Source organism: Daphnia pulicaria, chromosome 2, assembly GCF_021234035.1.
Source record: "Daphnia pulicaria isolate SC F1-1A chromosome 2, SC_F0-13Bv2, whole genome shotgun sequence".
Classification (NCBI taxonomy): Eukaryota; Metazoa; Arthropoda; class Branchiopoda; order Diplostraca; family Daphniidae; genus Daphnia; species Daphnia pulicaria.
The window spans coordinates 858,583-879,487 of NC_060914.1; the positions used below are offsets into that span (position 1 = coordinate 858,583).

The 20,905-nt window shown below is 40.7% G+C and overlaps 1 protein-coding gene and 4 long non-coding RNA genes across 6 annotated transcripts; 2 read left to right on the forward strand and 3 right to left on the reverse strand.

The window, feature by feature from the left end:
- The first annotated feature begins 599 nt into the window (after nt 1-599).
- Nucleotides 600-7,503, forward strand: LOC124327323 (coactosin-like protein). 2 transcript variants are annotated; one of them, XM_046786327.1, is made up of 5 exons: nt 600-824; nt 3,831-3,910; nt 6,042-6,159; nt 6,309-6,431; nt 6,740-7,503. In XM_046786327.1, the coding sequence occupies exons 1-5, from the start codon at nt 786-788 to the stop codon at nt 6,854-6,856; spliced, it is 477 nt and encodes a 158-aa protein (XP_046642283.1). In that variant the 5' UTR covers nt 600-785; the 3' UTR covers nt 6,857-7,503. The 2 variants fall into 2 exon arrangements, with proteins under 2 accessions (XP_046642283.1, XP_046642281.1); XM_046786325.1 differs by lacking the exon at nt 600-824 and adding an exon at nt 1,664-2,322.
- A 6,186-nt stretch (nt 7,504-13,689) lies between these two features.
- LOC124327383 lies at nt 13,690-15,188 on the forward strand. Its single transcript, XR_006916064.1, has 4 exons — nt 13,690-13,827; nt 13,947-14,252; nt 14,313-14,456; nt 14,682-15,188. It is a non-coding gene; the product is annotated as an uncharacterized LOC124327383 (long non-coding RNA).
- A 318-nt stretch (nt 15,189-15,506) lies between these two features.
- LOC124327388 lies at nt 15,507-16,650 on the reverse strand. Its single transcript, XR_006916070.1, has 3 exons — nt 16,483-16,650; nt 16,017-16,396; nt 15,507-15,955 (listed from the first exon to the last, which is right to left on the reverse strand). It is a non-coding gene; the product is annotated as an uncharacterized LOC124327388 (long non-coding RNA).
- Nucleotides 16,651-17,434: 784 nt separating this feature from the next.
- On the reverse strand, nt 17,435-17,815 carry LOC124327433. Its single transcript, XR_006916146.1, has 3 exons — nt 17,724-17,815; nt 17,519-17,629; nt 17,435-17,459 (listed from the first exon to the last, which is right to left on the reverse strand). It is a non-coding gene; the product is annotated as an uncharacterized LOC124327433 (long non-coding RNA).
- Nucleotides 17,816-18,701: 886 nt separating this feature from the next.
- On the reverse strand, nt 18,702-19,290 carry LOC124327435. Its single transcript, XR_006916147.1, has 4 exons — nt 19,279-19,290; nt 19,042-19,171; nt 18,895-18,972; nt 18,702-18,821 (listed from the first exon to the last, which is right to left on the reverse strand). It is a non-coding gene; the product is annotated as an uncharacterized LOC124327435 (long non-coding RNA).
- Between the last annotated feature and the right edge of the window lie 1,615 nt (nt 19,291-20,905).

Sequence of the window (20,905 nt, forward strand, 5' to 3'; positions counted from 1 at the left end):
TATCTCATTCAAAATATCAGAGTGAAATAAATCAAACAAAATAGCTAGACCAGATTATGTGAATCGGATACAAGCGAAGCGAGAAAATCAAGAATTGATTGTTTTTTTATTTCGTTTGTTTTTTGTTTTTTTTTTCTCTTTCCCAGACAAAAAATGTAACCGGACTAACTGCTGTACACGTTGAGAAGACAAGCGGATTGCGTGCCTCGAAGCAACAGATGGCCCGCGATTTGTGCTCTCTGCGTCCGTCCAATGTCATCTACCCTCCGACCGAGAGAGACTTGAGCATTGAGCTGAAATAAGGCAGAACGGGGCGACTAAGAAAGAAAATGAAGCAGTCTGGAGCTACAGCACACGAATAACCTAACCGAACGAACGAAAGAAAGGAGGAAACGAACCAAAGAGAGGGGGGGATGATACATTCCATTCTTTCCCCGGAGCAGAACGGACACTGGCGACTGGGCGAATGAAAAAAGAAAAGAAAAAATAATACAAAGAAAAAACCAACAGATTTCTGGTCGGCACTTGGCGTATCCCACGAACATTGAGATTGGGAACTGGACTGACAGAGTCGAAACCGGCAAGAGAAAAAGAGCCAAAGCTTCAGTTAGTTTCAGACGCTCAGGCACAGCAGTTATACACTGGAACACCACCTTGTCTTCTACCGCAGTATACACAAGGCCCGCTGGAACATCCAAAACAACTTGGAAGAAGTCTCTCCGTCCATCACATTATTTCGTCCAGTCAAAGTTTTCCTATTTCTCGAAATCGATCAGCAAACTACAATGACTTCAGTCGCCAACAACGTTCTCCCTTCCTACCTGGTAAGAGTCACATTTCATTCATTCATTACATTTGATTCTTTGTTTTTATTATTATTACTGTTATTATTATTCTGCTGAGTTTGAATTTCGCTTATTAGAATGTCGGGTCATTGATAGTAATGACAAAAGACATTACGTCGTTACTCAGTCCGTTGGCTGTCAGTTAGTGCATCCATTTTGTGACATAATCGCTAGTTTCGCGTTGCAATTAAATTAGAAGCCTGCACTGTACTATATACTTAGAGAGCTCTAGTTATACTATTCTGACATTTGTTCGATATCCGATCCTGAAATCCAGCAACAGCCCAGTTGTGATAAACATTGATTAATTTAGCGAACTGCGTAACGCGATAGCGACGATGCCATGCGATGCGTAGGCCCGAAATTGAGGCTGTGCCCTACTTTCCACATCATTTGTCTCATTTTTGAGAGCTGGAAACTCTTTTATTGTGCTGCTAATAAATGATGATAATTATCCGAACAAAAGAGAAAGAAAGAGAGAAAGAAAAAACCGCATTTAGTTGAACAGGAACTGCCATGGAGAATTAATGAGATGACGAACAACAAACAAGTCATGCAAAATGAGAACTCGGGTTTCCTGATTTTGAAAGACGAGCGGAAACGGGAGGCAGCAGCATTCAAAAAAAGAAGGAAGGGGGGAAAATAAAAAAAACAAATGAGGAACGAACCGAATCCCGATCGCGTGAGATGTGTAAAAGGCAACAATGAGAGACTGAGAGGGGCGGTATTTAAAATAATAAAAGGATGAAAGGAAAATCCAAAAGAAAAAGAAAAATGGTGGCGATTTGGGGTGGGGTTGATTTGGATGTATGACCACAGCGTGGCGTTTCATCAGTCGTTGCCTTTCCCACTGCGAGCTTGCGTGTCTGCACTAGTACCGGAGAGCTCGTCAAAGGATGTGGTAGAGAGAGAGAAACACCAGAGGTTATTTCATTTTGTCGATAAAAACAGGAAAGAGAAGACGGAAAATCGTCAGAGCCAAAAGAGAACTACCACTCCAGTAGTAGACCGTACCAGCGTTTGACTTTTTTTTGTTTCTTCTTCTTTCTCTCGTCCCTACGAGTGGCACGTTCCCGAGACCACGGATCGAGTTTGGCGTGTTGGCTTTACGCTCTCATCACTCTGCACTCGATTGCAGTTCTCTCGAATCTATCTGTGCTGTCCTCTCGAATCCCTCGTTCTCTTTCGGTCTTGACCGTAACGGTCGCCATTCCGATCGACCGTCGTGAATTCAGCGTCTTTGAGTCTCCGTTCCTTTTTTGATTATCTTTGAGCGTTGACGGGAAAAAAGGGGGAGAGATACAGCAGTGTCTCGAGTGTACTGCTGCTGCTCTGTACGTGGCCAGTGTGTCGTTGCGTGCTCTGCCCGTCCGTAAAGAGAGCGAGAGAATCCACGTTGCGCATAGCACACACTCGATTGCGTTTGCCCACCATGTTCAGCAGAGAAAATAACAGCCGAGTCAGTCTTCGCAACAAGGTAACTGAGTTTTATTTATTTTATTTTTTTTATTTTTTATTTTCGAACCAATCGTCCGTACGTGCCGTTTTTCTTAAATCGCCAAGTCGTTGGCCGCGCTCTGCATGGTCCATTTGTTGTGAATTTATTTAACTTTGAATGATTTGCGGGACTGGAGAAGAGGTGGAGAGACATTTAATTGGAGACAGACGCACACCTGGGATTCTTTTTTGCTTGTTCAAGGTGGGAGGGAGGAAGCGGGAAGGAGAATAATGTGTCTGGGGTTTATATAACGGCTCCGTGCCAAGGGCGTTGCAATGGCCGACCTTGTTACGTTACGTGCACTATGCTGGTACATATGTGATGATGCCTATTTTTTTTTTTTTCACAAGGCGGCCTCCCTCTGGTGTCAATTTTTGTGTGATTCATGACTGAGGTGAACGGGAGTACAGATTTTTTTCCATCCATGTCTGCCATTTTGGTTTGGTTTTTTATGATTCTGATTATTATTTTTTCCTTTCTTCTTCTTCTTCTTTGAATAGTAGTGCTTTACAGTCGAGTTGAGTTATTCACCAGCTTGCGTGACCGTAACCGCAGAGTCATATTCACGGGGCTCTCTTTTCCAAGTTTTTGCGTACTTGAAACCTGCTGGTATGTAGTGGAGTGTACTGTTGTGTCCCTCGGGGGTTCCCGAAAAACAGCCGGGATATGGCGAATTGCAACTATTCACCAAATGTCGTGTTATTTTTACGAGCCACTCTTTCCATCCGTGCCATATGCGTTTAGTAACAAAATGTCGTTAGCTCTTTCTGTTCTGTTCTCGTCTCTCGTCGTTATTGTTTTGTGTTTCTGGCTGATTTCGTGTTCTTTTTCTATCGATTCCGGACCGTGAGTTTTCACTCACGATACCAACGACCAACATCAACCTGCTCCCTTTTTTTTTTTTTTTGTAGCAAATAGCCAACTAGGAATTTTCCAATTTCCCTCAGCTTGTTTCTTTCAGAAAGAACCAGAAAGAAACGGAACCTCGTTGTAATCAATTTTGAAGACGACCGGGTCGACCAGTCGTGTGAATTTTCATTCCACATTCATTGTGTGTTTCATGTCGTGTCATTTTCGGTCTCAAATTCTCATTTCAGATCTGGTTCCGTCCGCTGCGTCGTTCATTTCGCCACGGTTATTCACGTGCCACACGCGCTGTTGGCTTTTTTTGTTATTTGTTTTATCTGCGTCGCGTTCCATCGGCCCAACTCAGACCGAATCGCGCTCAATTGCATTTAGTTTTAATTGTTGCTTTCCCAGTTATTTGATTGTTTCGTTTCGCCGTTCATCCATCAGTGGCGCTCGATACGCGTTTACACTTTGAGAGGATGGCTGGTTGGTTGCTGGCATAGTTTCCTCGTCAACCTATCGCTATCAGTGTCACGTGCTGAGTTGATTGTTGTTTTGTTATTGTTGTTTTTTAACCCCCTCCGTTGTCATAACCCGACTGTAACTGATGGTTTCTTTTTCTTTTTATGTTTGATCAGACGCTGGAGACGCACATCGATCGGCAGAGTGTACGAGAGTCTTACAACGACGTCCGCTCGGATTTCACCGAAACGAATTGGTATTCTATTCGAGTTTTCATTTTATCCTGACTGTTTTATCACCCTCTCTTTTGTTATTGTTGAGCATCTTCCATATCGTTTTCGGTTGTCTGTTCATTCGCGAGTCGAGTGCGTGTAGTGACGTCTCCCGAATCCCATCCGAGTATGTTAATTCAAGCGGAAGCGAGTCGAGTGTTTGACTCGGTTTTTACGGGACGAACCTCTTAATTTCTTGCGAATTGCGTAAATGTTCCTTGACAGCGAGAAATCACGAGTAACTAAATGAACCACTTGCCAGATGCGGTGAGGCAGTGTGATATCAGAAAAAGTAACATAATTGTCATCGTCTTCTCTTGGCTAATCTCTCGACCGTTTCAAATCGGATAAAATCTGCACAACATCTGACGCCTTGATTCGACCGCTATCGGGAAAGAGTTGCATTCTTCTTCCTTCGGGCTGTAAACAAAAAATCTGTTCACACGAACCTCGTCTGATTTATTTTCTTTATTTATTTTTCAAAATTCTTCAGTAGTTTATACCTTTTTGTTTGCAGCCAGCATTTAATGGTTTCTTCGGTGTGAACGCTCTGCTGTAACATCTGTTGTTCCCCCTTTTATTTTTATTTCATATTTCTATTTGCCTCTCTCACGGCGTTGTAGCCGTTTGACGCAAACAAACGAATTGTAAATTACCGCTGCAGATTGACGTCAAAACAAGTCGTCTTTTATGGCTGGCTGCTCGCCTGACGCTTTTGCGTACGTTGATCTTGATTTATTTATTTTTCCAGCGTCTAGCCATTTTGATTTCGACGCACATAAACATCCAACAGCCCTGGGACAAGAGTTTGTGCCTTGTTTCGCCACCCGCGTCAGTTAGCGTCTTCAAATAGCTCGTCTCAATTGCCGCATTGATTTTCTCTTGATAAACAAAAGGTTAGGGGAGTCGAGTCGAAACTTCAGCTCCCTACAAAGTCGTAATTTGATGATTGGATTCGTTTAGGAACGACGACAGGGCAAGAGGGAGAAGGTGGTGCTTGGTTTCTTCCTGGAAAGTCAAATTGAATTCTGCTGCTTTCGTTCGAAACGGGACGATATGGTCGACTGAACCCCCAAGAGTTAATTCGATTTATTTGGTTCATTCACGTCTTTTTAAGTACATTTATGATCGTTCTAACGAGAGACGTGCTTCACCCACTCGAGCCGAACCTCGATCGCTAACGCACTTTCCTTTTCTCCCACTTTTCTCGTATACGTAACACCCGAAACTTTTTTTTTTTGAGGGGGAAAAACTTTATCGGCTCGCACACAATTGGGGCCTTTGAACTATCATCGCTTTTCCAACTGCTGGCAATTTTTATTATTATTATTTTTTTTTTCGATTTCCCCCAATTTCTCTTGTTGTTATGCGAGATCGCTTTTCTCAACGGCGGCGTTTGTGTGCGCATTTGTATCTGGATTTTATTCCGTTCTCCGCTCTCGCTTAGATGTATATAAGTCTTGATGTAATTTTAGGGAAGTGAATGATTTTGTCGTCTATGCGGTACTTTATAATTCGTTGGCTATGGGGAGTGGTAACAATTCTTCGACCGTGAACACGCCAAAAACATTACGCTTCCGGTTCATTCCCTGGGGTGGGATGTGTGTGTGTGTGCGCGCGCTCTGGAGCCGGCTAACTTATTTACTTTGTGTGTATGTAGTGGCGGTGGTTGTCAAAGGTAATAACAAATCGCACATCCGATTCTCCTGTTTCAACCAAAGTAGGAGAGGGAGGGAGACTGTGAAGTGGCAGGGACAACGAAAACAAAAAAATTGTATAAAGTTCACGATCTATCTGCATCTCTGTGTCTGTCGCTATCGCTAACCAACCAACGTTGATTTTCACTTCCTTTTCCGGTTTCCACACCGACGCTTTTGATAGAGTGCGATAGGTTTTTTCGTTGTTGCATTATTTCGTTCGGCGTCGGATGATGTAAAACCACAGGAAATAGGAGAGACAAGTGGAACGAACGACAAAACTAACTTAATCGATCCAACTGGAACGGGTGGGGATAGAGAAATGAACTTTTTGGGGGCTGTGTTGTTTGACTGACTGTAACGGATAATTATGTATTGAACCGCAATTTTTTTGTTTTGTTTTTCACGTTTCAAATAGGGCGGTGTTCCAATTCGAAGGCAATCAGATCTGCAGCAAGGCTGTCGGCAGCGATTTCGCCGACTTTCGAACTCAATTCGTCGACGATGAGCGCGCCTTTGGATTCGTTCGCATTCAGGTAAAAACGCATTTCATCGAGGTTCGATCTTGTGTGTACAAGCAACAAGCCGGAGGAATTCATTTCCTCTTTTCTATTTGGTTTGCAAACATTCTCCCAGTCATTTTCTGACGTTCTACTTATTTTTCTTTGATTGCCTTTAATTACAGAGCGGCGACGAAATGAGCAAGCGGACCAAGTTCCTCTTTGTGACTTGGCTGGGGCCCAACGTCAGCACGATGAAGCGCGCCCGGCTCAGCAGTGACAAGGCCCTCGTCAAAGAAATCATCATGGTATTAATCAATCAGAATAAGATGAATCCCGAACCTGCACAGCCCTCCCAGTCCCCATTCCCGCCTCCCCTTTTTTTTAGATAACGATGGATGGTTATGACAAGAGGCGGAAGAGGCATTAAAGAGGTGCTCTTCGCGATCAATTTGGCTTGATTGGGCGCAATTTTCATTAAAAGAAACGTCTTTTTACTGCCGTAGAAATCGTTTTTCATTAGACTATACTTCATTCTGATCTCTCAACATCACCTTGATTAGATGAAACGCTATTCGCTTTTCGTCGAAATGAAATGGTTCGTTTTGTTTTACAGAATTTCGCAGTCGAGTTGCAGATTGAGACGCCCGATGAGCTGAATTACGAGTTCTTCCGCGAAGCCGTCTGCAAAGCAGGCGGAGCCAACTACGGAACCGGTGTCCGGGAGCTGTGATTTTTCTCTTAAACTTCCTCTTAACATTTTTTTTTTCTCTCTCTCTTTTTCCTCTCACAATATTCCATCTCCTGTTGTCTTGGTTTACTATTACTCGAGTCTCGATTGATGCTAGTTGCAGAGGCGTAGGCAATGAAGTGCTCTAAACTTAAAAAAAAGAAACACAATCCAAAATTCAGCTCTTAATATTTAGTCCTTTTTTCTTTTTTTTTTAAACACAAATTCTTTTGTTTTTTGGATTTGTGCAAAAGTGAATGCATTCGAGACTATTATTTATCGGTCTTTGAGGCTTCGGTTGTGTGCCTTATACAGCTTCCAAAAAAAAAAAATAACCCTCCCCCCTCCAAAAAGCAAGAGTAAATTGCAAGTGATGTGAAAAAAAATATGTTATTCCTTCAGTTGATGTTTCTAAATCGATCCACGTACCAATGTAGATGTCAACTCAATCGGCCATTTGCTTTCTTTTTTTTTCAAATTTTTAAAGAATTAATTAATCGATTTGGAAGCCATTTTTGGTACACTTCTATTTGAATTTTCCTTCCGTTTATTCTATCCTCTTTTTCGATGACATGTTTCTCTACTGTCGATAAAAACAAAACAAAAAAAAACAGATTAATAATATCTAATATACACGGCCTTAATGGAAATGTTTGTTGATTTTTCAGGTCTGACTTCCGGTTCTTCCGCATTTGATGCAAGGGCTAGTCATGGAAGTGAAGTCCCTACAGCATTGAGAGTCGGAACCGGAACTAGCTTTAGTGATTATATACCCCTAATAGGGAGGAACTGTGCCGGAAGTAGAGTGTGATGAGTGACGAACAGTTGAAATCGTTGTTGATAAGTGCGACCCGAGTGCAAATTGCTTGGATGCAATCCCGAGTGCATCAACTTTGAAATGGATGCACCATCTGTGATTGCTCCGCATCTGCATCGAAATCAAAATTCCGGGAGATATGGAGAGATAAATTGCCGCCCGGCTCTAAAGTGAATGCCAAGTGATTCGTGTCGGAGCTTTCGGTACCCAGGCCAGAACTAGCCAGGCCTACTTTTTTTTTATTCATATATTTCTGAGAAATTTTGGCTAAAACTAGTGGATGAGACGTGAGATAAGTTTTTTACATATTGCTCAGACACTTCCATCATTTAGCTCTTCTCTAGTTCTCTCCCACTCGTTTGGACTCATTCGCTCACTCAATCATTCACTCACTCACTTAAGGGGCCGTGTTATCCGCCTGCGCTCATGACGGGCTTCATATTAGTCCACTTTTCGGATGAATACGAATGGTGAGAAGAAAAATCGACTAGTTCCAACTCTGTACAGCGAACGATGTGTCCAAAAGTTTGGGTAGAGAGAGTGAGAGAGAGAAAAAAAGGAGAGGAAAAAGAGGAAAAATGGGTCTGAAGGAAATCCCTGTTCTAGACAGGCAGACTTTGGCGCTGTGTGGCTAGATTAGATTTTATTGGTAGCTCTCAATCTTCTTGTATGTCATTATTCTTTGATGCGCAGCAGGAGAAGCGACCAGAAGTTACCGGCATCTTCCACCGTCTGATTCCTTATATCATAGAATGGAAAATGAAAAGAAAAAAGGAGCTTGCGGGCTCCACAAATTGTTGTTGGAAGAGTTCTTTCTTCTTTTTTTTTCTGTTTCTCCACATTTTTCCAGCATCATCCATCTAGCTAATGCTAACGGAAGTGCTCGCTGTACCAAAACCAGACCACCGGGTCGACCTCTTTTTATAAAATTTTGTTTGTTATTGCTCTCTGGAGCCGAGTCTCCCCCCGCTTGTTTGTACTAGGAATCTGATCGTGGGTGGATCTGGCAATCATCAACGAAACGGAGAAAATTGGAAAGCTTCGGAGCGGCGCGGCACGAGATGAAATCCGCGTGCAAATGGCACATTCCGTCGTTCTCTTGGTCAAATGGCCAACGCCTGGACATGTTCATCGGGTACGTATAAAGGTAGCAAGTTTCTTGTATTCCCAACCATTATTTTTCTTCTTTTTCTTAAAGGCAATCGATACCGAATTCGCGCTTGTTTCTCCAGTCTTTCTGATCCTTCCAGTGTCGTCGCCCTTTTAATGAAAAAAAAAGGTATCATTTGTCACGGTCAGTAACGTATAAGCTCCTACACACGACAGTCTATCGCTCTTTCTAGCCCCAAAAGTAAAAAAAACAAAGAAACAGGATAACAATCGACTACTAATTCGTCAGCCTAGATGAGTGATCCATTTGCTGTGGTCAGCCTGTGGGGTATAAAGCGGAGGAAACAAACAAGTACTCGGTCTACCGGCGTGGAAATGTCGAGGAAACAGTAGGGAAGTAGGTAGATGGAGAAAGAGACCGTCGTTTGTCACCGCCGACTTTTATAAATGCCAACGGATTTTCTTTCTTGTAGTTTGTTTCGTTCATTCAGACGATGTTGAACCGGCCAAAGTCCTAAGCCCCACTAACATTTCTTACTTTGGGCTCGAGATTAAAAAAAAAAAAAAAAAAAAAGTTGGCATCATTAGCAAAAGTCGTATGGCAGAAGCGAATGTCGGTTTCGACTTTAGGGGGAAAAAAAACGAGAGTGCATTACACTTTTAAACAGAGTCTAAGAAAGTAGAAAGAGAGCCAAGTTTGGAAGGGAGCCAACTTTAACTGTGACAGATCCTGCGAAAAGAAATCGATGGAGATGAAAGTAATATTTCAGGAAAAACAACTTTTCGTCATCGGGGACTTTACCTTTTTTTTAAAAAAATATTATGATTCAAAGTAGGTTATATATATACTACACGCCTACGCAATTTTTACACGTGAAAGTCAATATTAGGTCTACATTACTCGTCCTGTCTTTTCTTGTATGCGTTTTGAATAGGCTTTGCTGTTAGCTGTATTATTAGCTGTGGGCTCTTGCGCAATGTATGTCAAAAGAGTCCTTCTAGTTGCTTTCAAACAAGGAACTCGGATCGAATTAAAAATACATGAACGGGAAAAAAGTATAGAATCCCCTTCGTGCATGTTTGCGCGAGGGGTTTGAGTGCCATTTCGGGGTATGCAAACTAAATAGCATCTCGGAATCAACTATTAACAGTTTTAGCTGCGCCAAAATCGTGACGACTTTAACGAGGCGAAATAGAAGTGGTGGTCGAAGAAAGGAAGTCTTAATGTACAATTCGGCAGTCATTTTTAATTGCCAACGCTCTTATAATGTCGGAAGCTATTAAATTCGTGAACAGTGTTTCAGCGCAATAAAAGATAATGAAAAAGTCAAAAACGTTAAAACGTTCGTGTATTTTGTCGGCTCTAACAAGAAATCCGGCTAGCCTCTATTTGTTTTTACAGTGATTGCAAATAACTAAATCTGCCACCCACTAGGCCACCACCACCACGAGTACTATGCTACAATGTATCCTTCTTGATCCTGCCCGACATCAGAAGTTGACTTTGTACGTGGGCGAGCGTGAACATCTGAGCAGCCGGAGCTCTATTGAGACGGCACTCTTGACTCTTGAGACGGAATGTCAAGAAAACATCGAAAGGAAAACCAGACAAGAGCTAGTCTAAGCAAATACTAGAATCAAGTTGAATGGCGTGAAAGAGAAGCGATTTGCGTTTTTTTTTTGTAGTCTAGGATAACCGAGAGAAGGATTTCCTTCTGGATAATGCAACGCCAGCAATCTCCTATTCGCCAAAAAGCAACAACAACAAAAAGATTGTGCCGGCTCACACCTATGGCGGATTATGCAGGAACAGCAGTGTGTTATCGTAGCAAACTCGCTGACGTCGGTCAGTTTCACATTCTCCTCTTTGTGTGTGGACATTCAGAGTAGAGAATACTAATTCAACCGTATCGTCAAGAGCTGCTGGAATCGTTTGAATATAGCTCCCGAGAGGCCCATTTCGCTGCTCCGTCGTTCCGTGCTAAAGAACGCGCTAGAATGGAATGGCTGAGAGGTAAGTTGGTCCTCGTTCTCCTTTGACGACCGCTCGTGGAATACTTACACACACAGAAAGGGAAAAAAAAAAGGATCACACTGGACTGGACCGAGATCTAACGTACGTGTCTGTATGCAGAAGAGGAAAACCGAGTGGGAATCAGGACAGTAAAGAGCATGCTATATTTTCTTATTATTGAAGTATTCTTTCTGGATAATAGGCGACTGTCTGCTAGGCCCAGATGGGCAGCAGTGCGAAGTTTTGACATCATAACTAAAAAGTTTACTTTAGGCCTTGTTACTATCTATCACCGTATTGTAATCTGGCCTGACACGCGCATAGAGAGCCAAGGCAGACTAACGACTGAGAGTTCGTGAATTTCTTTTCCTCGCCGGTCCTTTCACACAGTCACAAGTTTCTTTTTAACGCTGCATAAGATTAGCAATGCAGTATTCACATTTCTTTTTCCCATTTGCTGAAGAATGGCTAAAGTTTCTGTCCTTGATCTTTGAATGTTTACATGAACTGGAAGATCCTGTAGTCTCCTTGTCGACTTAATACCTTTTTTATTTTTTGGTTGATTTGCCGCTTCATCGGAACCATGTGAAATGTTCATGAAAAGCCGCGACTTCAGCCGAGATCTTTGTGTAAACTTGAACGGAAATAAATAAGCTTTTATGGAATTGCCACACTGATGAGCTGCTGCAAGGAAGGACGCTAAAAGTTTGTTCTCGGCCTCTCTCTCGACCTTAAGAATATTTAATCCATGGCATACATGTGCATTCGTCATTGATTTTTTTTTTAATACAGCTTTTTCTGTTCAATTTCAGACTGTCCAGCGCAGCATCCAGCTGATTCGATCAATTAATTATTTGATTACTAAATGGAATACGAATATCTCGAGGGCTGGCTGCTAATAATATATCTTGCTGAATACTCGATCTATTTAGAGATGCGCTAGTATTGCTGTATATTCTATGCCATGTCTCTCGATGACGATATAATAATAAATAAAACAAAAATAGCACCAACTGTTTGTTTGTTTCTCATTTTATTTGCCGCTGTACTGAATTTCGTTCGGCTTGCAACAAAGTTTACTTTCGTCATAAAGTCGAGTTGGCAAGTCCCAATTGGTGCTTCCATTTACAACAATTGGTGAAATTGTCATCTTTCTCTTTTCTTTCCGAAATTGGATGGAAACTAGTATTAGGTTCGAAGGATACGTGCGTCTGCATAGTGGAGAAGTCGATCTTTTTTGGTATTAACCCCATCAGTTGGCTAATCATAAATCCGAATCACTATGCAAATATTGAACACGCACGCTACATTCCGGAAGCCTGCGGTCCTATGATATAAATGCTTCTTGGGCAGGTTCCCTAAATTTGCAAATCGATTTACGAGAGTTGCTATCAAAATGTTCTTATCACCGAACATATCATCTCCAGCACCTCAGCGTTTGTGAGCAGGCGCGGACCTTTATACATATTTCATTTATCAAGTCGTTCAAACTTTATACGTCTTCCATAAGTTGGTCATAAATTTTTCCCCGGCTCAGTTCAACGTCTCCGACGAAATAGGTGACTCATATGACGATTTTTCTTAATTTAAAGTTACTTCTATTACCAAGGCTCTAAATAACACGCGTATAGCAGAGTTTGTTTGTTAGACCGTTCCATGCGCATACGCATTTTCCCGCAGAGAGATGTTGTAAGCCATCTAGTTTGTTAGATATGCACGATTCTATTTTTCTAAATCTATTCACGTTGAATTTGGTATAAATCACATGTACCTTGATTAGAAAAAGCGTAAAATTATGATACTACAACTACTTCATCCTGTTATCTTATCTGAGGCTCATTGTGGTCTTATCTTATTCACCTAAGTAGTCGCTTGAATTGAATGAATTCAATTTTAAAATATTCCATGTTAGTGCAATTTTTAACGCTAGATGTCGTTCTTCCACTAGGTAGCGTAGATGACGGGTGGACCGTGGACATATCTGTCTCAGAGTCAGAAATACTTCTGCACCTGCAGTTTGCACGTAAAATGTAAATCGCATTTCGTGTCGCAGTAATAATACAAAAAATGATAAAACACCAACCAAAGTTGAATTCTGTGTGTTGTTCTTAAGTTTTTTTTTATTTTTATGGGCCGAATGAATGAAACCCACAAATAACATGTAAGTAAATCTATCTTAAACCACTAAAGTTTATACTTAATCATAATCTGCTACTATCTCTGTAATTTCATCAAGGGTTAATTGCATCATGGTTGTTCCAAGTTTTACTTCCAGTTGCTGAATATTTCTTATAATCAAAATATCAGCTACCAAACTTCAGCTTTATATCCGAAATGTTTTGGATCTATGCTACATGTAAGGATAATATGATAATTTTACAACTCTTCCCTCCAAGTTATTGGTGCTTAGACTGAAGCAGAGATTAAGAAACTGATATTCTAGGGTGTTTTGATTCTCTGACCTAACTGCTAGGTTTAGCATAAGTTGTTGAGTTTCTGATAAAGCTGCTGCTACGTACAGCCACCTCAACCTTCCTCGACTTAAGGGCACACTGTTAGGGACTTGGGAGTAAACATCTAAAGGTAAACATCTGGAGAAAATTCAGATTGAACTGTTGAGGAATCTCAAATCTGGTTAATCGGTCATCCATCAATTTGGCCTAGTAAAGTGAAGTCCTACTGCTGGATTTGGTCAATGATTTTTTAAAACATGTTTATAGCTTGGGATGGGACATTTGTTTTTTTCTGAACATGTTTTCTACAAAAAATGCATTGACAGACTAGTAGCCTATTATTCTTCCTTCAAAAATTTTTAACTTTTTTTTGATGCCATAAACTGTATTTCTGTCATAGAGGAAGCTATAGGAACATAATCAAGGCCATGGGTAATCTTCTGGTTTATTGCACCAACTTTGGGGTTGCATGAAAAGATGCAGGGCACATAGGCCTACCAACATCTGAATTTGTTACTCAAGCAGTAGGCTGGTGCTGTACAGCCACAGGAAGGAAAATTATTCTTTTCTCCAGAAAATTGTTAGTCTAATTTTTTTTCTTGACCCCCCAACACTTTCTGTTAAAATTATAGATTTTTATGTTGAAAGAGTAAAAAAGTCTTAAAAGCTAACTAAAAAATTTGTGTATTTGTGTCATAGGGAAAGCTGCTGGAGTAATCTGGTGTTCATGCTCATTTGATTCATTTCGTGCCAGCTACTGAAAGACGTAAGGCATGTCGAAGTTTAATTCAAGTTGAGCTTGTGTGCTGTCTCGAAGCAAGCAATCCAGCCGTTCAGTCATTTGAACAGGAATCTAATGGCTGTCTATAGGTGGTTGAAATGATGTCCACCAGGTAGCGCGAGTGTCTTCAGCAGTGACACCCAATCACCCAATGGCCATTATGATCCCAGACGCAGCAGAGATGGGTCGCTGGTTGTGACGTTTCTCATGATGAAAATTAAAAGGTATTTATTGTTAATTTCCTATTGTTATTGATTGTAAAATGTTTATGTGAAAATTTACAGGTTATTTATCACGTAGAAACCAATTTGCCAAATCATTCAAGTCATCTCAGACTTGGAATTGCCTGAACATTGCCGAAATGGCGTGCCTCGTGTGTCTCGCTGCCTGTTCTAAGGCGTACGTCTCATCCCATGCAACAGTAAAAAGTAATTATTTTGATCGAATGTCTTGCAAAAGTACTACAGATTTAGTTAACATGACTAGAGAGTAGACCAATTAACTCTGCTACTATAGAAATTTTGAATCACATATCCAAGTTATTTTGTTGAGCTGCATAGTTATCTGTTACTCTTTGTATTTTTTTTTGTTATATTGAGTATGCATGTTTACACAGTTGTGTTTCTTGAAAATAATTTTCTTTTCTTGAATAGGTATAACAAACACTTCTTTAACACTGTTGGTCACCTTGTTGCAGCCAAATGGTGAAAGGTGTGACAAAGACAGATTGAACTGTTGTATGCAGCATGAGGTTGCAGTGTAATCCAGAAGTAGCTGTGCTGGTGTTACCCTTAAATTGCTGTGCTGTTGTAGCTGAGCTGTTCCATATGGGTTCCTGACTTGAAAATTTTTGTGTTGTTTGCCTGCCAGTATTTTGTGTTGTGGCTTCAAATAGTTTGATCTGTTGTCTTTTGAGTTTTCATTCAATCATGCAGTATACAACTGAGGCAACTTGATCAATATCAGGTTTGACACAGTCGAGAACTGCTAGATAAAAAAAGCTTTCTGCGCCAAACAAATAATAACTTGCACTTTACTTGCATCATGTTATTATCGCGGTAGAGAAAGCAACAGGCCCCCCCTCCTGGGGGTCATAGGAAAAATAATTGTATGCATATTAAAAAATAAATTTTGTAAGCAATAAAATATTTTGATAAAAATTTTTCGCGATGATATTTTGAAAACTTCGTGTAAGGGGAATTTTTTAAATTTTTTTTTCAAAAACAAAGTCTGGACTTAGCAGAAATAATGAGGTGGATTTTGGAAAATTGATGTGGATGTTGGGATTGTTGGGACTTTGAATTTATGACGTTTTATTTTTGAAATGTAAAACCAAATGAGTTTGAATTTTTATTGTTGTATTTTGTAAGATTTATTATTTGTAAGTTTACATAGCATCACTCAGAAATATTTCTCACATCATGCAATTATCAGCAAAACGAAAGGTACTTGAGGAGAAAATAGACATGCACTTGTGATTTATCAATCAAACTTGTATTTCAGCAATCTTTCAACACATCCAGAGAAATACTTCAAAACTTCCATGTATAGGTGTAAGCAACATAAGTAGGTGACATAGTCGGGAGCATTGATGGTGTAATACATATGAACCTCAGATGATAGTAGTTTGGAGCAGAGTAATAGTTAAATTCCTCGATGTAGTATACCAGGCAGCGTACGTGGTTGTGTAATAGGCGGCTTCTTCGGTGTACTGAGGGCTGCGGTGTTATAGCTAGGTGTAGCGTAGGTCGTGGTGTAGTAGACTGGAGCATCTGTGTAGTGTTTCACTTCAACCTAGCACGAAACAGCAGCTTCTGCGTACCAGGTCGGGACTGCGTTGTGTAGATGGGTAGAGAAGTACTTTGCCACTTCGGTGTAGTACTCGGCTGTTTTGGTGGAGTAATAAGCGGGAGCCTCGGTGTAGCAACTGAAAACAGAATAGTACTTAGGAAAATACGTGCAGTAGGTAGATGACAACAGAGTAATACTTAGAACCTCGGTGTAGTAGGATGGGCAGCATACGTAATCATGTAGTGCTCCATCGCCTTGGTAGTATAGTAACTCCAGGCAGAATGCGTAGTCATGTAGTACTCCGTCGCCTAGATGGTGTAGTAACTTGAGGCAGAGTAATACTTCAGGGCGTCAGTGTTGTGGCTCGAGGCAGCGTAAGTTGTGGTATAAAACTCCGGTGCTCTAGTGGTGTAGTACTGGAAAACCTCAGTGCAGGAACTGGTCGTTGCGTAAGTTGTGTAGGAAGGCGCCGGCGTTGCGGTTTGGTTTGCACCATACCAAGGAGATGGTACACCAGTGGTCGACCATCGAAGCATCAACAATACAAAACCCAACAGGAGCACGACGCCATAGTTATCTAAACAAGGAGTAAATTAAACATTAGAACAACATTATAAAAAAATAAATTGATACAAAAATCAATGTAAAAATAAGAATATTTACCCATAATTGCGAATCGGTTACACTATGAGGAATGCAGTTGGTAACAGATAAGGCACTGCAGTTCGGGCACGATTTCTTTTTCTTTTTAGAAAACTCCTTTTACGCACAGTAATACTTCGGGACATAGGTGTAGCAGCTCGGGCAGTACTTGAGCGCTTCTGTCTTGTAGGCCTCGGTGTAGTAGTCAGGGGTAGCATGCCTATACGTGTAGTAATCCGCTGCCTCGGTGATGTAGTACTTGGGAACCTCGGTAATAGTAATACGGCTCTTTGGTGATGTAACTCGGGGCAGAGTTATACTTCGGGATTCGGTATAGCAGCTCGAGGCATCATGAATTGCGGTGTAACACTCTTGAGCCTTGGTGGTGTAAGAACCGGTTGTTGCGTATGTTGTTGTGTAGCAAGGCGGCGGCGTTGCGGTTTGGCATCCGCCATACCCAGGAGACATCGGTACACCAGTGGTCGACCCAGTCGTCAACGATACAACACCCAACAGCATACGACACTTTACTTGACGGTAATTAACATCAGCATCAGAATTAACACACATTAACAACAGTAATTAAATTTAAACATTATTAATAAATATTAAGAGGCATATTAAGTATTAACACATGAAAAAATAAATAAAATTGATACAAAACTCAATGTAAAGACAGAATATTTACCCATGGTTGCGAACTGGCAATACGGTGAAGAAGGCAGATGGTGACAGAGATTACGCTGCAGATGTTTCCGTGTCGGAGATGCTCACTCGACTGACTTTCTTTCGCCTTTTTTCTCTCATTTTATACGATTTTTTTTCTCACCCTTACCTCTAAAGCCTTGCGGGTGTTGAGGTAAGGCTGATTGATAATGATGCAAAACGTCCGTCCTCACCCAACCTCTACACCACTGCATGACACGTTTTACGTAAAGATATCCGTGACCTTCGAGTGTGTTACTGGCCTTTCCTTCTGCAGGTTGCTGGGGGTGGGTCTACAACAACCAATATCAAAATTAAGATCAAATGGTTATGTAACACGTGTCGTTCTCACCCAAACTCTAAACCACATGACGCGTTTTCGTAATGGTCTCCGTGATCTTCTAGTGAGAAGGACATGCGGACGCTCCCTTCCTTTTGCAGGTTGACTTTGCTGGGGATGGGTCTACACACAAAAATATCAAAATGAAATACCAAATGGTTATGTAACGCATCCCGTTCTCACCCAACCTCTACACCACTGCATGAAACTTTTTTACCTTTTTCATAATAATCTCTGTGACCTTCGAGTGTGAAGGACATACAAACTGGCCTTTCCTTCTGCAGGTTAACATTGCTGGGGATTGGAATGGGTCTACAACAATCAATATAAAAATTAATACTAAATGGTTATGGCTGAAAAACTCACTTGACACTTTATTTCCTTTCCTTCGGTGGATGAATAAATCTTCCATTTTGAACCATTTGAAGGACAGTCGGCCTTTTTGAAATTATTCCACTGCAACCTTATAAAAGTTTCAAACACATGATCAATCCACAGTTGAGCCTTGTGAAGTGAATGTAAATAACACCTCCATAAAGTTCCTGTAACCTGAATGTTCACTTAAACCAGCTAAAATAGAATAGAGGATAGTAATTTCCGGAAGTAGGCGATAGACCAATGGTTCTTTAACAATGGAGTTTCCATCAAATAAGACACCAATTACGCCCTTCAGTGAGATCTAGGGTTTCAATCCCAATACAGATCCAAACATAAACTCAACATTTGTGATATTTTTCCCTACTTAAACACTACTGCCTGATGTAGTCTATAACAGCCTTGGCCAGGAATTGAACTCGGGACTCAGTGTAAGAAATTTAGCTTCTACCACTTAGCTACTGATACAACCCTGCGTTAAACTAAACATTCCATAACTCTCTCAGACAGGTTTCTTCTCAAGAATATGGTTAACTTCCGCAGCACTCGAAACGATGAGCGAAAATGGTGTCATTGTTATGGTAACTTGTGTTGATGACAAGGACCCCGGGTTCTTACTCCCTCCACAGTCCACATGTCCTATTGCCCCTCCATGTGGTCTCCCATTTTTCCCATGTCTGTGTGTACACAATAATGTAAACTAACACAACTACTACCTAAATCTCACAAAGTGGGGCTTCATAATAAAATATTTTAACCTACGCACAAAATCGAGAATTTGTAAAACAACATAGAACCTTGTTGACTTTCATTTGGATTAAAACAAAAGGACGAGATCCTAAGAGCATCAACCTCATTAACCAAGCGACTATCCTACAAACTAGAACCCTCACAAAACAAGTTTTTCCTTGCTCGTATCGAAGCATCAGACAAGTCTAGTCTAGATTAGATAAAAACATTGCATACAATGAGTAAAACAGATGAATAATTGCTTGAAATGCTGTTCAACTTACACCTCACAGCTGATATTGGATTATAGTTTCTTCTTTGCCATTCTTTGCTGAAAAGTCAGCCTGACATTAGGCTATTAGCTGAGGAATAATAACAAGAGAAGGTAACATGTTAACCATCACTGCAAATTTTAAGGTAAATAAGCTTACCAGAGTCACTTGTTTGTGATGACCAATAATGGCGCCATGAGTCAGCATAGCAGAGAGGTAGAGGGAATATCGTGGGCTTGATCCTTCAATTCCTGGCTTTCCCGTTCTTACATATCGAACAATTTCTTGACTGAAAATAGGGAATGAATTCAAGCCAATTCTGCAAATGAAATTTTAAATCTGAAACCATTTTCCTACCAAACCCGGTTGAAAATATTCAGGCATTTCATAGAGAACATATTATCTTCAAGCTTTGCCCATAATGGTTTAACGACAACATATTTTACCACCCAACTTCACCAGATCAGACCAAAACAGACAAATTCCTTGCAACCAGATTAAAGTCACAACCATGGTCACAACTTGTGTGTTTCAACTTTCAACTATGACTTTTACACTTCCATTCATGAATGCCTCAATAACGAAGACCTTACACAAGTGCAATCTTTAAGTTAGAAATTTACTAAAAAAAAGGTTATGTACACTTACTCTATCTATATTTCAGCAATCCGAATCCTTATTTTACAGTCTTACACTCTTACGATTTAATTACCAATAAACATAATTTTCACATAGGCCTACCAGTAATTTTTCTCATAGTTCTTTCATTCTTTTCCAGGATCACGACAGCATGGTGACGATATTCACGAATCACGATAAACATTACACCATACCATCGTTCGAATTGATGGCACATCTTGATTCTTTATTTTGATTCTTGAATGACCTTTCTGTTGTGCTTGTGCAACATTGCCACGTTTAGATTAACGATGCTACTCTCATCACATTTTGAATTTTGAATTTTTGATTGCAAAAAACGTTTAAAGGTTTAAAGCAAATTGCAAATTTTTTTACAGCTTGGACGATCAGACCAGAGCCATTTACTATGGTTACCCGACTCTTATGGCGGAAGATTCTCTCGGAGACGGCGTCGTCTTGATGGGTCCTCACGGACTAATATCAACTATAGGAACAAAACCCTGTAACCAAAATGAAAATAAATTAAACTTCAGCAACAATGGAAATGCAGTATGAATTTCAAGCTACTTTATATTGTTTCAAGTCAACAAATTGTTAAAAGTTAAAACAAATATTCTATGGCAACATCTAATACCTATTGTTGAGACAAAAATTTACATGAAACTACTTGACCCATTTACGATTAAAATACAAAATCATTCCAACTTTGTAGAGTACTTTACAGTGAAAAAAATGTTCTTTCTTTATCAACCTGTTTTGCGATAACAAATATCCCTTTACAAAATCCATAGCTGAATACATGAGCAAAAAAAAAGCAGAAATCAAATCAAGAGAAAAAGTTCAATGAAATCCCAAAATGTAAAAATTAATCTGGAACTAATCCTAAACAAGGAAATCGAATTTTTTTGTAAACACGGGTTTGGGCGGGTTGGGCCAATAGCGTAGATGGTTTCCAACCCGGGTCGGCCCACGGGTAACAAAAAATTTACCGTCTGGGTCACGGCCCGGGTAAAAAATCGGGTCAAACACACTTTTTTTTTGACAAACTTTAAAAAATTCTCTAAATTTCTTAATTATCTTCTTCTTCCAACAGTGACACGTCAATGCTGTCTTCTGAACACACCTGAACGCCCATTTCTACCACTTTCTACTTTTTATGCTACGAAATTCTCGTACGTAGAGCATTTGGCGGCAATATTTTAGGTCTTTCTTGAAGCCGCAGGCATAGTGAATAACGAGCTTTCCTATGTGACTACTAGATGGCGCCACCGCTCGGGTTGGCCCGCGGACCCGGCGGTTCAACCCGTCGCCCGGCCCGTACAAAAAATGGCTCGGTGGGTTGAGTTAAGTTGGGTTTTTTTTCCTTCAGCCGGTGTGGCCCGGG

Bases quoted from the DNA above. Each gene is read 5' to 3' on its own strand.
- LOC124327323 (XM_046786325.1), top strand. From the start codon at position 2,278: ATGTTCAGCAGAGAAAATAACAGCCGAGTCAGTCTTCGCAACAAG. The intron at 3,911-6,041 runs GTATTCTATTCG...CGTTTCAAATAG, and splicing joins GATTTCACCGAAACGAATTG to GGCGGTGTTCCAATTCGAAG. The intron at 6,432-6,739 runs GTATTAATCAAT...TTTGTTTTACAG, and splicing joins TCGTCAAAGAAATCATCATG to AATTTCGCAGTCGAGTTGCA.